This window comes from Cupressus sempervirens, chromosome 11 (assembly GCF_028749045.1).
Source record: "Cupressus sempervirens isolate cs-2001-9-10 chromosome 11, ASM2874904v1, whole genome shotgun sequence".
Lineage (NCBI taxonomy): Eukaryota > Viridiplantae > Streptophyta > Pinopsida > Cupressales > Cupressaceae > Cupressus > Cupressus sempervirens.
In genome coordinates, this window is record NC_143128.1 from 275,793,590 (window position 1) to 275,808,640 (window position 15,051).

The 15,051-nt window shown below is 35.4% G+C and overlaps 1 protein-coding gene across 7 annotated transcripts in view; it reads right to left on the minus strand.

The window, feature by feature from the left end:
- Positions 1-15,051, minus strand: part of LOC149529182 (putative LRR receptor-like serine/threonine-protein kinase At1g56140) — a 329,200-nt gene that overhangs the window by 33,765 nt on the left and 280,384 nt on the right. For all 7 annotated transcript variants that reach the window (XM_089809254.1, XM_089809255.1, XM_089809250.1 and 4 more), the window contains 3 exons: positions 5,759-5,824; positions 5,461-5,505; positions 5,108-5,172 (listed from right to left, as the gene is read on the minus strand). In XM_089809254.1, the coding sequence (XP_089665380.1) occupies positions 5,108-5,172; positions 5,461-5,505; positions 5,759-5,824 (176 nt within the window). The remainder of the gene's footprint in view (positions 1-5,107; positions 5,173-5,460; positions 5,506-5,758; positions 5,825-15,051) is intronic.

Here is a 15,051-nt window from a genome sequence, read left to right on the forward strand (position 1 = left end):
ATTATTTGTCCATGTGACCAACCATGCTTTCCAAAAATAGAAAGGGTCCATCTCAATCAACACCCTACTTACCACAAATAGTAAATATACAAAACTAAGCCAAATGTCCAATCTGAGCCAAATGAAGATCAACCTGTAGCTTATTGAATTGTGGAGAAGACAAGATCCTCCCAAGCTAAGCCTCTACCTTAGAAAACCCTCTATCCACAATAATTAGCCTACAAGGATGACAATAATAGGCTGATCTCTCAAACTCTGATGTTGACAAAAAAGGGGACATTACATCATGTCCATTATGATGTTCAAAACAAATGCACAAACAAGAATAGAATTAGCCATAGATGTGAGTATCGCTGATTAATCAACTATACTAGAAAAAATCGTGATTTTTTGGGGCCGGCGATTTAGTCGCCCCAAAAATTGCGATTTTTTTGCAGATTTTTTTCAAAAAAATCGCAGATTAATAGGCGATTAATCACCTAAAAATCGCGATTTCTTCGAAAAAAATTGCTCGCACCCGGCAGTCACATAAAGTGATGAAATTTTTTTTTTTTTTCATTCGGTTTTTAAATTGCTTAGGGCATTTTGGAGAGGAGAGGATAGAGGAGGAGTTCTTGGCAAGCAAGAGGTGGAATCGAGTGCATTTGGAGGCCTTTTGATTTGATTTCTTTGTTACTAGGTAAGTGATTTGAATCTTTGTTTTTTATTTTTGAAAGAGATTGTATTCTTTTTTCTTGGATGTAAATGGATAAAAATACATTCCTAATTAGTTAGGAATGCATTTGATGAATGTAAGCAAGATTAAATGCATTCATTTGCATTTTTTTCTATTCTAGATCGAATTTATGTTAAAAATTTGCACTTTTTTGAAAATCTTGAAACCCAAGCAGCTAGTTTGTTTGAATGTTATTTGGATTTCAATTTATTGGCGTTGTTATTGGAATGTTGCTTGAATTCTGTGTTTAACTGTTAACTTTCATCTTGTTATAATTTATTTATAGTTTTTTTTTAAAATTTGTATGTGTAAGGCAGCCCGCAGTAGTTTTAAATGGCAAACAAATGGCCATTGACTCCATGCCCTTCAAGCTACATTGGCACCAAGCCAAAGAATGTGAGAGATCAGGCATGGAAATATGCCTATGAAGCACCCGATGAACCAACCAAAGTGATTTGCATTCGATGTGAAAAAGTAATATCCGAGGGCATTTACCGGTTCAAATATCACATCATAGGGATCTCAAAACATGATATGAATCCTTGTGAGAGTACAACAGAAGAAATAAAAAGGTTTGCAAATGCCTTTCTCGCAATTGGAAAGCAAAAAAAATTGCAAAGAGAGCAGAATAAATTGCATGTCAGGGTAGCCATAGCAAAGACCCAGGGCAGTTTCGTTGATGTTCAGGAGGAGGCAGCCATTGAGAGCATGGCTGGCTCTTATCGTGGGCCGCGTGTCCGCAAACAGGGTGGCTTTTCTTTCATGAATTCCGCTCCCGCTCCCACTCCCACTCCTACACCTCCTAGCACTTCCGCACCATCAGGATCAGCAAGTGCTTCTGGGATAGGGAGCTATTTTGTGCCGAGGCACACACCTGGTGCACAACCTTCATTAGAGGCCACTAGATGGAATAAGGAGTCCATGACCAGGTGGACAATGCACTAGCAGATTTCTAGATTTTCAACAACCTTCCTATTAGTGTTGTTGACAGTCCCTATTGGAGGCTTTGGTCACAAGGTTGACAGTTGCAAGAAAGGGGTACAAGTCCCCTTCTCGTTTTGTGTTTGGTGGTCGGTAAGCGAATAATTTTATTACACTAGATTTCCTTTTAATTTTTAACTTTTTACTTAGTTCTAAATTTTAATTAATTTATCTAGAAATTAGAATGTTGATTACTAAAGTCTAAATCAATTTAAAATTACTAAAAATCTAAGACATAACTAAATTTTGTTTTTGTAGGCTTATTGGAACTGCTGTTGAGAGGGCCAAAGCATTTGTTGAGGAACAAACACAAGAATGGACAAAATTTGGTTGCACCATTCTTTCTGATGGGTGGACGAATGGGAAGAGCAGGACCATAATTAATTTTTTGGCCTACTGTAATGATAATGTGGTGTTCCTAAAATCAATCGATGCCTCCAGCAAGGTAAAAAATGCTCAAACATTGGCATTGATGTTGGAGAACATGGTCTTAGAGATTAGCATTGAAAATGTGGTGCAAATCATCACAGACAATGCTGTTGCATATGTATCAACAGGTAAACCGTAATTTTATGTTGCATGTGCATTGTGAATTTCACAACAAGAATTTTTAATAGTTTGATATTTTTGAAAAGTTGGAAACTAATTAGTATTTGCTTTTACAATTGGCAAGAAAACTCCTACAGCAAAGGCACCCCACTCTCTCTTGGACCCCGTGTGCAACACATGTCCTTGACCTTCTTTTGGAGGACATGGGCAAACTTGAGTGGGTCACTCCAATTGTGGAGGATGCAAGGCGGGTGACAAAATACATATACAATCACCCATGGGTCCTTAGCTTGATGAGAGAGCACACTTATGGCAAAGAAATTGTCAGGCCTGCCGTCACAAGGTTTGCAACGATTTTCTTGACATTGCAGAGCATTCTCGATAATTTGGTTTCTTTGAAGCAAATGTTTGTTTCCAAAAAATTGCTTGATTCCACATTTTCAAAGAAGAGTGAAGGAGAGAATGTTGTGCGGATTGTGTTTGATAAATATTTTGCAGATAAGGCCGATGAAATAGTAAAGGTAACTACAAAACTTTAAGTTTTAGTTTACACTTTACAACTTTATAACATACTAAGTTTGTAACTCAAGTAAATAATAATTTTGTAACTTGTCAACTAATTTCAAATTTATATTGCAGGTGTCTGAGCCTTTAGTTAGAGTTTTACATTTGGTTGATGGAGACCAAACACCAATTGATGAATTATATGAGGCCATGGACAAGGCCAAAGAATCTTTCAAAAATTACTACACGGGGGGAAGCATCAAATATGAACCCATTTGGCAGATCATTGATAGAAGGTGGAATAATCAGCTCCACCAACCCATTCATGCAGCAGGATATTTCCTCAACCCACATTTTAGGTATGCTGTAAGCTCATTCTTACTCAAATTTAAGTTAACGAAGACTTGAGTTCATTTTGCTTTTGTAGGGTGTTGGGTGTGTACTAAAATTGCAAGACTTATTTGTTTTTGGTTTTTGGTTTTAGGGCTGATGGTACATATGCAGATCCTCATGAAGAGGTCATCAGAGGCCTAAGTGAATGTGTCCAAAAGATGGTAATCAACGAGGAAACAAGAGATAAAATCATCGCTGAGCAGGAGATCTTCACTTCAGCAGGGGGCAAGGTGTTCTCCACTCCTCTCTGCAAGAGAGCAAGGCTTACACAAACCCCAGGTAATACATTTGCAAACTTCTGAATCTCAAATGCTAAATTAACATTTATGTTTCACTTTTTGTTGTCTATTAGTATTTTCTAACTTGTACAATTTTTGTGATGCAGTGGCTTGGTGGACCACTTGGGGTGCAAGCACTCCAAATCTTGCAAAATTTGCTCTCAAAATCCTATCACAGCCTTGCAGCGCATCACATTGTGAGCGCAACTGGAGTTTGTTTGAGGCCATCCACACAAAAAAGAGAAACAGGTTGTCCCAAAAGAGGATGAATGACATGGTCTATGTGCAATATAATCTTAAATTGCGTATGAAAAGGGCACAACAAGATCCTCCTGGGCCAATCGATTTGGATGAGATAGATCCTTATTATGATTGGATGGCACAGGAACAGGCTCCCTTATTTACACAGGAGGACATTTCCAATTTGGAGAGGGAGGCCGCGGAGGAGGAAGGGGGTGGAACTGGATATGACATCGATTTGGATGACATCGAGGAGGTCGATGATGAGGATGATGACATTGAGCTTACTGCAGAGGACATTGACATCTTGCACGCAGCAGATGTGGAGCTATCGACATCTAGTTCTATAGATACAACATCTCCTACATTGGCACAGACATAGGCACAGACCTTGCGAGGTTCTAGTTCTAGAGCTTTACCCTCTTCTGCACTCGCTAGTAAAGCGACTGGGAAGAGGAAGATGTAGTCCTGTATTTGACATTTGTACTTATTTGTAGTCATGTTGATGTGCTTATTTGAACTCTTTACATTTGACACTTTATTTATGAGAATACAACTTCTCATGTGTTGTGAACTTGTTAGTTGTTAGTAATTTACAACTTGTCACTACTTACTTGTTAGTAATTTACCGATTAATAACTCTTTTTGCATTGATATATATCTAAACATGATTGTTTCTTATGTATTGTTAGTAATTAAGTCATTAGATGCAAAAAAACATTGAATTCTGTAAAAAAATCGCATTTTTTAATTAAAATTTAGTAGTTTTTGAGTTCCCGATTTTTTGCCAATTTTTTCCGATTTTTCCTGACTAAACTTTTTCAGGCCTAGGCGATTAATCTCCTCAAGCGATTTTTACATCAATGGAATTAGCAATAGATTAGTGTTTAGTTCAAAAAATATTTTAGATTTATTCTTATTTATGTTTTTCTAAGCATGTGCTGCATATGGACATACTGTAACGTAATTACAGATTCACGTCTTTAATAAATGAGATTAAGACTTACATTTTTTCAAGTATTTTCATTTTCTCTTCATTATGTCATTTGTTTTGCATGTTAAGGCAAACAATGTTCTAGGCTTGACACTATATTTCCTAGTGCATTAAAAATCATCAAGTTTAAATGCTTACCAATTCAGTTAGTACTTACAAATTTACTGAGCAAAACAAAGTTGAAGAATGAACTCGTGTGCTCAAGTTGTTTTGTTTACACATTTATGTTTTATTGCATTTTTCCATTTAGCCTTGTATTTTCTTTCATTGGTTTTGATATGTGCGCTGTTTTGTCTTTTGGGCCTTTGATTATATGGGCTTTCCCAGTAGTAATTTTGTTACTATCACCACTAAAACCATATCTAGAAAATAACTTCTCCACCTGAAGGGGGTAAGGACTTATTTACCTCCTAAATGCTGCTGGCTGTACTTAAAATAAATCAAATAACTTACAATGTGGAGCTCCTTTATTACAAGGAAAAGTCCGTTGGAGGCAAGCCAGTCTGCTTGAGGCAAGTCTGCAGTCAACAAAATTGTCATTGAATTGAGTGTGCAGTCCTTGGTAATGCTAGTCAAAAAAATATCTGTCTAGGAATATACCAAAAATATGCAGGTATAAGGTTCCACAGAAGAAAAATTAGATGCATACCAAATGTAACATACCATATGAAATTTAAAGAAGAATAGTTTAACAATTTCCCTTTTATGTGGTAGAATGTGAGCTACTGTGCCAGCAATGTTTGATCAATATTTCTCTCATCTTTACTCTTAATAAAATAGAATACTAAAATGGGATTACTTCTTACCTATTAGTTGTCTCATTTATTTCCAAGTAATTTCCCACCAGATTTCTGCGTAGAGAAACATTAGTTTAAAATGTATGATGAAACTGATAGAAAGAAGCTTGTTGAATATAGTTTCCAACAATAGACACATTTAATGAAGAAAAGAAGCTGCATATATAAGAAAAATGGAAGCAAAGAAAGGTATAAATCGAGGAAAAGAAGCAGAATAGTAAAGTTTTATCAAATCCATTTCTATAGAGTGATAAAATGCAACTGATGACTTGATTTCAATAAATCTATCCACTACCTCTTGACTCACACTTTCAAAGTTGTGTCATTGGACCAGGTTGGAAGAGATCCTGAAAATTGATTGTAAGATAGATCTCTGCGAAATAGGACATCAATAATAAAGTCAGTCTAAATTACAAGTAGAATTTGAAAGAGATTTCACAAAATAATGAAACTCAGATGGCCTGATATTTCTGCTCCAACAAACCCAATTTATAAATAGAAAAAATATCTCAGTACATTGACATTAACACAATGTAATATCCCCCTCCTGTGCTAGTTGATATTATGAGACAATTACTGTATTCATCAAAATATCTTATTTGCTATAAATCCAAATAGTTGATGTTATCTTATATTTATGTAGTTTAGAGATGGTTTAAGTGAATCGATGTGATTATCGTGTTTTTGATGATCATGTTAGTATTCACTATAATATATACCTCCCTTGCTTGGAACCAATGATAATAGCTATGCTTTTTGGATTATGGGCCTTATTTTCCTTATGTCGTTACTGCTATGTATTGTTCTTCCTTTATTTCTATGACTGCGATGGAATTCTAGCTTGCATCTGATATATATAAATCGATTGGCTTCCTTAAATATTTTTAACACTTATTATTACCACCACTTTTCTCAGGTTATTATTATCCAAGCCCTTGATGAAATTTATTGTGGAAATCGTTTGTCAATGGATGATATTTTCACCTGTTAGTGTCTGCATAGTTGAGCATGCATAATCTGATGTCTTGGCTCTTTGTTCGATCATTTATGCCTGACGTGGCTTGTTGATTGGGTTTCACTTTTATCTATTTGCTACTCCTCTATCGTGTAGTCCTTCTTAAATATATAGGACTGTGTTTTGTTTTAATTATCTCATATGCTATGCCTCTTGTTCATCATTTGTGATGCCTAGATGTTTCCATTAGATGCCTCCATCAGATATGTGTGTCTTTTCTAGTTGCCCGTCCTATTTGTAATGTTCCTTATATCTGTCAATTCATTGGTCTCCATACTACATGGATCCTACTTGTTTGGTTTTGACCACCTCTGCATTCAGAGTCCCTTCGTATCTCTGATGCTTCTCCAACCCAAATCCTCGGCAGGTGTATTGTTCTTGTTTTCTCTCAATCCAATGTCCACTGTCTAATATGTTGTGCACAGTCTTCCCTTGTTTCCGCGACCCAATATTTTGTGGAAGACCTTTCTTATTTAATTTTGCTGGTCTTCAGTCACGACATGCCTTAACGCACTTTATAATCTCTTCTTCCATAATACTCGGTGGTATTTAATATTTGTTTGATAATTCCTAGTCCATGCTTTCTGTTTCCTCCATATCGTGCTTGGCCATTCTAACTGAATATGAGTGGAATCGGTGTCTTCTTGACCAAGTCATGTCTCATGGCCGTGACTTTGGTCTTGAACACATATTTAATATATAACACAATTTTATTTAGTTATTGATTTTTATTAATTATTGATAATTCCTATTCTTCAATAGGGACATTATAATAAATTGATTTTGTTACTAATTTTTTCATTATATTTATAAGAGATAATAATAAAGTATATTATTGAGTATTACTATCATTTATTCTATTATTAATTAACTTTTTATTATTGAATATTATAAATATGGGACATGACACACAATGATCCAGTTTGAAAACATAAGAATTGACACTTGCAAGTAGAAAGAAAACAACAGATGTATCACTCAACAAAACAATTGCTACCAAAGGACTTATAGATTCTCACTAATATTAGTTACTACCCTATATATGAGAGAAATTTGTTTAACACATCCTACGATTTTCATGCAAAGACAAGTTACTTCTAGTGGAGGTTCATATGTTGATTGAAGTTTTGAACAAGTGTATAGGGACAGCCTAAAGAGAATTTCCATTACCTAGAAAAGATGGCAGTTTAAAAAGAAAGATTAGTTGAATGAAAAAATGGTATAGGTTTTTACAGGCTCTAGTTGGAAACCTAAAACAATTCTCTAAGAACATCAGTGTCTCAGTAAATAAGAAATTATTGCAAGTCAAGGACATTCAAACAAGAATTTCTACCATCGGAGTTTATATGTAAAAACCCTTTGCCAGCTATAACTTAGCAATACTAATTTCTTCTACTAAATTAGTAGTTTGGCAATTTGTCAAACAATTGGCAAACATTTCCCCTCAATGCCAACTCCCTTTGAGCTATGGTGTTAATGCAACTTTCTTTGTTTTGAGCTTTTTAATATATAAATAATGGTAAAGAAAAGACAATGCTAAATTTTAACAATTCACTAATCAACCAATTTTGAGATCAAAATGCTATTACAACATTATTTATATGAACTCAATGGACATTCTACATGAAAATTACATAGTGTGGAACCTGTGATAACTCCAACATTCTTCAACAATGACAGAAACAATAAATATGAGCTCCTCACATGAAACACAGTCCCCAGATTGAGTTCGTAGGCAACTAATTAATGATCGCAGGTCTCTAATTGCTGGCTGCAGGCCTGTATTGATGCCTAACAAAACCTCAGAAAATGGACAGCAGCCCCCAATGATACCCAACCACCTCTCTGAACAATCATAGGTGCTCTAAAACCTAATCGCTGACTTCCAATAATTGATTGCAGCCTTCCACAAAGTCTGAAATCACTGTCAAATACAGGGACGGCAGCCACAATACATTCCTCTTATAACCACGCCAAGCAGTAGACAATAATGGTGTCCTAAATCACAAATTCTCCAACCACAATGAAATTCCTAGGTATAGTACATAACAGTAGGGAAAAGTTATAATTCAATTCAGACAATTCTCAAAACTAATTCACAATACCTCAGCTGTGAATTACCAGGCACTTCTTAATTACAAACCCTTATACTACATCAAGGGCACAAACACACTAGAAACTCTTCATAGGCAAACAAAGAAAATAATCAATCAGATGTCTTCCCCATCAAATGGTATCATATTTATAATCTCCAAATGACACAAGTTCTCAAATGAACTTCACTTAAGAAGCTTCCTAAACACAACATTAAAATATAATAGTGTCATTATAATATAATTTATTAATTGCTTGTGGCTCCAAAAATGACATTTTCCACCATAACATAAAATTTTGACACACGAGGCCACTTTTTCTTGTGCCTATGATTTAAAACCTTTTATCCCTATTCCAACGAGATATGATATTGAGGAGATCAATATACTACACCAACAAAAAAGCAACCTCAACATATTTAGATGAATAATATTAATAAACTACCTATCTTGTGAAAACAATTGTAGAAGCATCAAAATCGAAATCTGACAACACTAGAGTGATCATAATGAACAAAGACAACAAATGAACCTAACGAGGTAACTTACTATAAATAGACGCTCTCCAAGATTTTTGGAGCCCAAACCAAAAGTCCAAAATAAAAACTGAGAGCATCACTCAACTCCTCTAACTTAACTAAGCTCATCAAAACCAATAGTTTGATGTATTATAAACAGTAAGTCCCTCAAATGGAGCCAAAACACACCATGGGCTATTGGAAAGCCTATAACCCCACGACTGAGACCCTCAAATACCACTGTTAGCTCACGAGGGTCGCGATGGTGAACTGACCAAGCCAACAGCAAGAACGTGCTAAAAATGGAGACATTACATTATATGTAATCTATATCTCAACTATATGTCTATTGACTCTTCAAGGCTCAACAATAATTTACTTATTTCATAACTTCTCCAAGATTTCTACATTGCTTAGCTATTTAGAATTTGCCATACATTGTACCTTCTGATTTGTTTTAACTGCATGATTCCCAAACTCGGACTTAGACAAGATTTCGCAACAAACCTTGGCAAAACTCGACAAAGTGAAAAAACCCAAGAAATTTAGAGATTTTAAAGGAATTAAAATTTGTTTCATGCACCCTTTATTAAATATACCTTACAAAATACACGAACATCATCAAATAGAAGCTAATTTAATCACATACACAAGTTTACATCAATGACATAAGTATAAACTATAACTACAAATTGTCACTTCAAAAAATAGCACACTTGATGTACAAATATTCTAAAATATGGACAAAAACTCATAGAATATGAAATCTATGGCATCAAATGTTCCAATCAAATTTCAAAAAAAAAACTACAAGTCTATGACTGAGCCACTCATAGGAGCAAGAATCCTTCATACAAAGTTATGTAACGTATATCCTGGATGATATAGCAGCCATAATATTCTTTAAACTTGGATATGCAAAGATTTGCAACAAGGGATGCGTATTATGTAGAGTTTCATGATTGTTGTAAAATTCACTTTTTAGCTCACCATGGTTGGTGGTTCTAATTAACCTATCAATGGCCCTCGTAGGCTAAGTTGGTAGGTTAGAGGGTCTTAGTTAACAGAGTCAGAGGCCAATTCTCATTTAAGGTGCAAGAGTGTTCATGATTGTGTTTTGTTTGGATTAGTTTGGCAAACATACTATCTATAGTAAGTGTTTATTTCAGGAAAGGTTTCTATCTTTAGCAGGGCACTGGATAATTTGGCAGCAGTATGGAGTTGCGGTGATGTCGACAAAGCTTTATTCTTGAGACTTACAATTTATAGTCAATTAGTTATGCCATGTTGCTAGTTTTGGCAAGGAACCTGGCCTTAGTATTAGAAAAGTTCTTCAGTTGATTGAATGGAATAAATCTATTGGCCCGGGATTAAGGAGTTAATTATTAATAAAGGACTATACTTTATTAATAATTTTTTAATTAAATAGAAAAGGGCTGTTGGAAAGTTTATTTTCTAAGAGCGGCTAAAGACGTCATTTAAAGTCATTAAAAGCTTGTTTAAATTATGGTGCCCAAGACTTAGGAAATGGCTAAGTCAAAAAAGGTGACAACAAAAGAAAATGATAATTCAGTATTGTGTCTTGTGGAAAATGCTACTTTGTCGAACATTTATGAGGAATTACAGAAAGGCATTTGAGAAATTTGGAACTAGATTGTGAATAGTTGATTTTGTTTGCATTTGGTGAAGACTTTAAGAAACTTCCAAGTGTTTCAGAATCGTCTTGAGAATTGAGAAACTCTAAAGGCCCTCAGTACTTTCAGTCAGTGAAATACCCAGTGAGATTGTGCACAACCATTGGCCTTAATTCAAAGACCGACATTGGATTAATACTCGGAGGGATTGCTATTATTTGAATAGTAATCATGCAGAATTGAGAAATAAGTACATTGTATTTGTTTGAAGGCAGATCGCTGCTAGTATAAGACCCGTGTCTAAGAATTAGAGACAGCGCTTAAGTAATTAAGGGCCATGTGAGGGCAGAAAGAGTGGTGTCTGGGGTTCAAGAAGCCAATATTTGATTGTTAGATGCCTTAGCACAATATTTCCCACATTGCTGTCAAGATTTATTGGGTTCCACAACTTCTGCATTTCATAATTGATGAACATAATAACCAGCGATCAGATTTTCGGGATTACGTGTGTAGATTAACAATGTTTAGTTGTGAGACTTTATTATTGTATATATTGTCATTGGTATTTAGTAAATAAAGATCTCTTATGCTTAGTTTGTGTAATTCGTTTGACATTTTCAGCACTGTTATTTGTTATTTCAGTATTGTCAAAAAATCCAAAAAAAGCATATAATCTGGAAAAACAGAAAAGCAAACTATAAAATTGCAAAAAAACAATGTCTTTCAGAGACAATTGAAACAATGGCAGAATCATCAGGGTTCTTACACATTCACAGAAAATGAAGCAATCAATGTATGTCAAAATAGGATCCCAGTTATGAAAACAAAAATGATGCTGGTGCAACAAAGTATTGGAAGCTTTCAATGAAGCAACTCTAAACTCTGAAGAAGCAATGGTGTAGACACGTTCCCCATAGACTAAACATCTATGAAGGATGTGTACAGACAAGATGTGGCAATAGAAATCTCAATATCATCCATAAGAACTTTGTCTTCCAAGAAAACATCACTTCCAAATAAAGATCACATGTCTCCATACAATTGTTGAATAGTGGTCCAAGCAATGAAAGGGCACCCAGTGTCCTCTATCTGATGTAGAGTATCCTCGCAAATAGTAATACATATTAGTCCATAGACCATGTCATTACTATTGAACCATGCATTTTTTAGTTCATAATTGCATGGCTCAAGAACAGATAGGAGATAAGGCAGTAGATCCTGCTCAAGGAAGAAATTATTTATTCACTCTTTCTAAGACAAATAGTTCTCTAAGGTCATCTTGACAAAAGAAGGATGAGAATAATTACCAAACATGATTAACACACTATAAATGACACTTTATATCAGTGTAATGTCCCCAATTTAACAAGTTCCAGGAGCTTGGGTATGTCAGTTCATCATCGCAACCCTCGTGAGATGACACTTGATTTTGAGGGTCTCTGTTTGTGCGACTTACTTATATTAGTAAGCCAAGGGAATGGGATTTCCATTTTTGGCAGTGCAGTAGTGAAGCCTTGAGTCCAGACTGTATCAGTGTTTCATTGAGATTTGATAATATGATGCATATTCAAGAATATTTATTAAGTCTAAATTAATAACTTTATGAGTTATTTGTTCTAATTGGATGGTGTGTTGAAGCAAGCTCTTAAGTGAAATGTGTATCTAAGAAGATGCAGGGAGTATGGTGTGAAGAAGTTTCTGGCATTAAAATGTTATATAATCACATTCACTTGTAAAAGATCAATCCATCTCATTATGCTTATGTTTTTATGAATTATGAGCTCCAAGGGTTTTGAGGATGAGGATTGGGGAAATAGTGAATTTCTTCAGTTGGTTCTGCACTTTAAATTGGCCTTTCTTGTCAATTTGTTTGTTGGAATTTTGTTCAATCTGGAGTTTGAAGCTTTGTTCTTTTCTTGTGGATTAATTACGACTCCTGTGAATTGTTGGAAGTAAGGACAGCTACCATAGTCATCTAAATATCTACAATTACATACAGAAGTTAATGCAGTGTGGGGACTATATTGAAGGCTGCGATCTTATTTTCCATAGAAGCATTAGACTTGTTCAGCTGTGTTCATCATTAAGGTGCATTTCATATCTGTGGGCTGCAGTTAGCATATTAGGGGCAGTGGTGAGAAAATTGAGTTGCAATTATGAATCTCACTCATTATCAAAGGATCCATGTTGGATACCGTCACTGCCAGGTTCTCCAATTTAATAAATTTATGCACTTAGTTGGCTTTGTAAACATTTGCAAATTGAATGATAGAAAATAAAGTTAGCATTTGAATATTGGACATTTACTTTCCATTTCATCATTTATATATTTGAAAATCCAAAAAAACATATGTTCTCCAAAACTCTAAAAAAAAATTATAAAACAAAAAAGAATTCTACAACATAGTTTTGGAGTGAGCCAGCAAGTTTAATTACAGTGGTATCCAAGTAGTTTCCTACTAGCCTATAGGGAACTGGGTTCATTTACAGCACAAAATTTTATACCAAGAGTACATTACACCTGCAGAGGTAGGACTTCCCCACCATGTGAGGGTGAACAAAAGATTCAGTTTGGCACTGTGGGTGACAAAGATGCTGTTGGTTCAAGTAATAACAGAGATATTGGTGCAGGCAATGATATCGACAGGGAGGATATGGAGAAGCTTGGGGACCTTGAACATGATCAACACCCTATTGTTGATGTTTTGCAGTAGCTTTTTGAGACCTTGCAGTGCATTGCTCTTCCTAGAGGACGTAGCAAAGCAAGGAGTGTATCAATCAGTTCTCACAAGTCTAGAGCAGATGAAAGGATAGACAATACAAGTATACATGATAGCCCATAGCGACCTACTTTCCTGAGGCATGAGTCAAATGTGTTTAGTACTAAGACTAAGGTTTCGCCATTTGCTAATAATGTGGTAGCCCCTTATTGTCATGTCCCCTCTTTGAGCTCTATCTAGCAGGACGTGGGAGTTAGCCTATTAGGGAGTCATGTAGGCTGGCAGTGGTGTTTTAGAGACTCAGTCAAGGTATACAGTGTTCGGATCTAGAGTTTCAGACAATAGGAGGCAGTTGAGTGCAGTTCCTTAATTGTAGGAGTTTCCTACATTTTAGGAGGTGGAGATGGGTTATAGTCTTGAGTCTCTACAAGATCATTCTATAGTTTTAGTTTCGGGAGATTCAGAGATGTTCCTATTTTTTAGGAGTATCCCTAATTTTGAGGGATGAGACTATCAGTTATTTTAGATTATTCGACATCAGTCACAGGAGGTGACGAGTTCAGTTTCACCTTGTACAAGTGTTTTGGCTATCAGTTTGCTATTTGGAAAATATTTTAATATATTTAAATATTCTCCTAAATTAGCATTTTAATAATTTAAATAAGGCTAAGTTATAGCCATTTTGGAGTAATAAGGGGTTTTTTGGCCTCATCTGGGTGAATATCTTTTGGTGTAATAGCTCGTTGGAAAGGTCTTGAACTTTCCTAAATATTTCTCTTTTGACTCAAAGCAATTTGGTGAACGGATTTCTTTATATTGGGAAAAAGGCCATTTTCTGGATACTTGACCACTTAAAAAATGAGAAATATATTATTTTATAACCCAACGCCACATGAAGACACTTCTAGGGTTCGAGCTAAGTTTGGTGGGTTATAAGGAGGTAAAGACAAAGTTCGAAGGCATTATTGACATATTACATCTTGGATTTGTGATTTGAGCTCTAATTGAGCTTTCAGCAATTGGGACGCCAACCCCACTTGCTTTGCCTATTTGGGACGTAGCCCCCAAAATAGTATTTTAGATTTGTTGCAGTCAAAAGCATCTCGAAGATTGTGCATTGTTTCTTCTGAAGAACGTAGTATTGAATCAGAGTTTTAGCTAGGTTCCGGGTATTCTATCCATGTGTGGGCACTTTGCAGCTATATGGCAGCACCTGGCAGCCATATTCCTTCCACGTGCAGCAATAGAGAGTTGGAACTTGGCCGTAGCTTCCTTCTAGGCTCGTATTTCTCCTTCACACCTTCAAGTTGGGTTTATCCTTGGTTGTAATCATCTGGATATTATTGTAAATCTTCATCTAGTTACAAATTAGGTTTTATATTAAAAAATCTGCAAGAAGTAAAATTGCTTTTATTGTATTTGGAATATATTTTCAGAACTGGTTCATGTTATTGTACTTCTGTTATTACTTATTGAAAAATCATCAAAAACATAAAACAATCAAACTCTTATGCAACTTTCGTCTAGTTGTACAAGAAAATTTTAATAAACAGGGAAAACAAATTTAAAAATAATAAAATTACAACTGATCACCAGAAGAGATCCATCAGGGATCTTTCA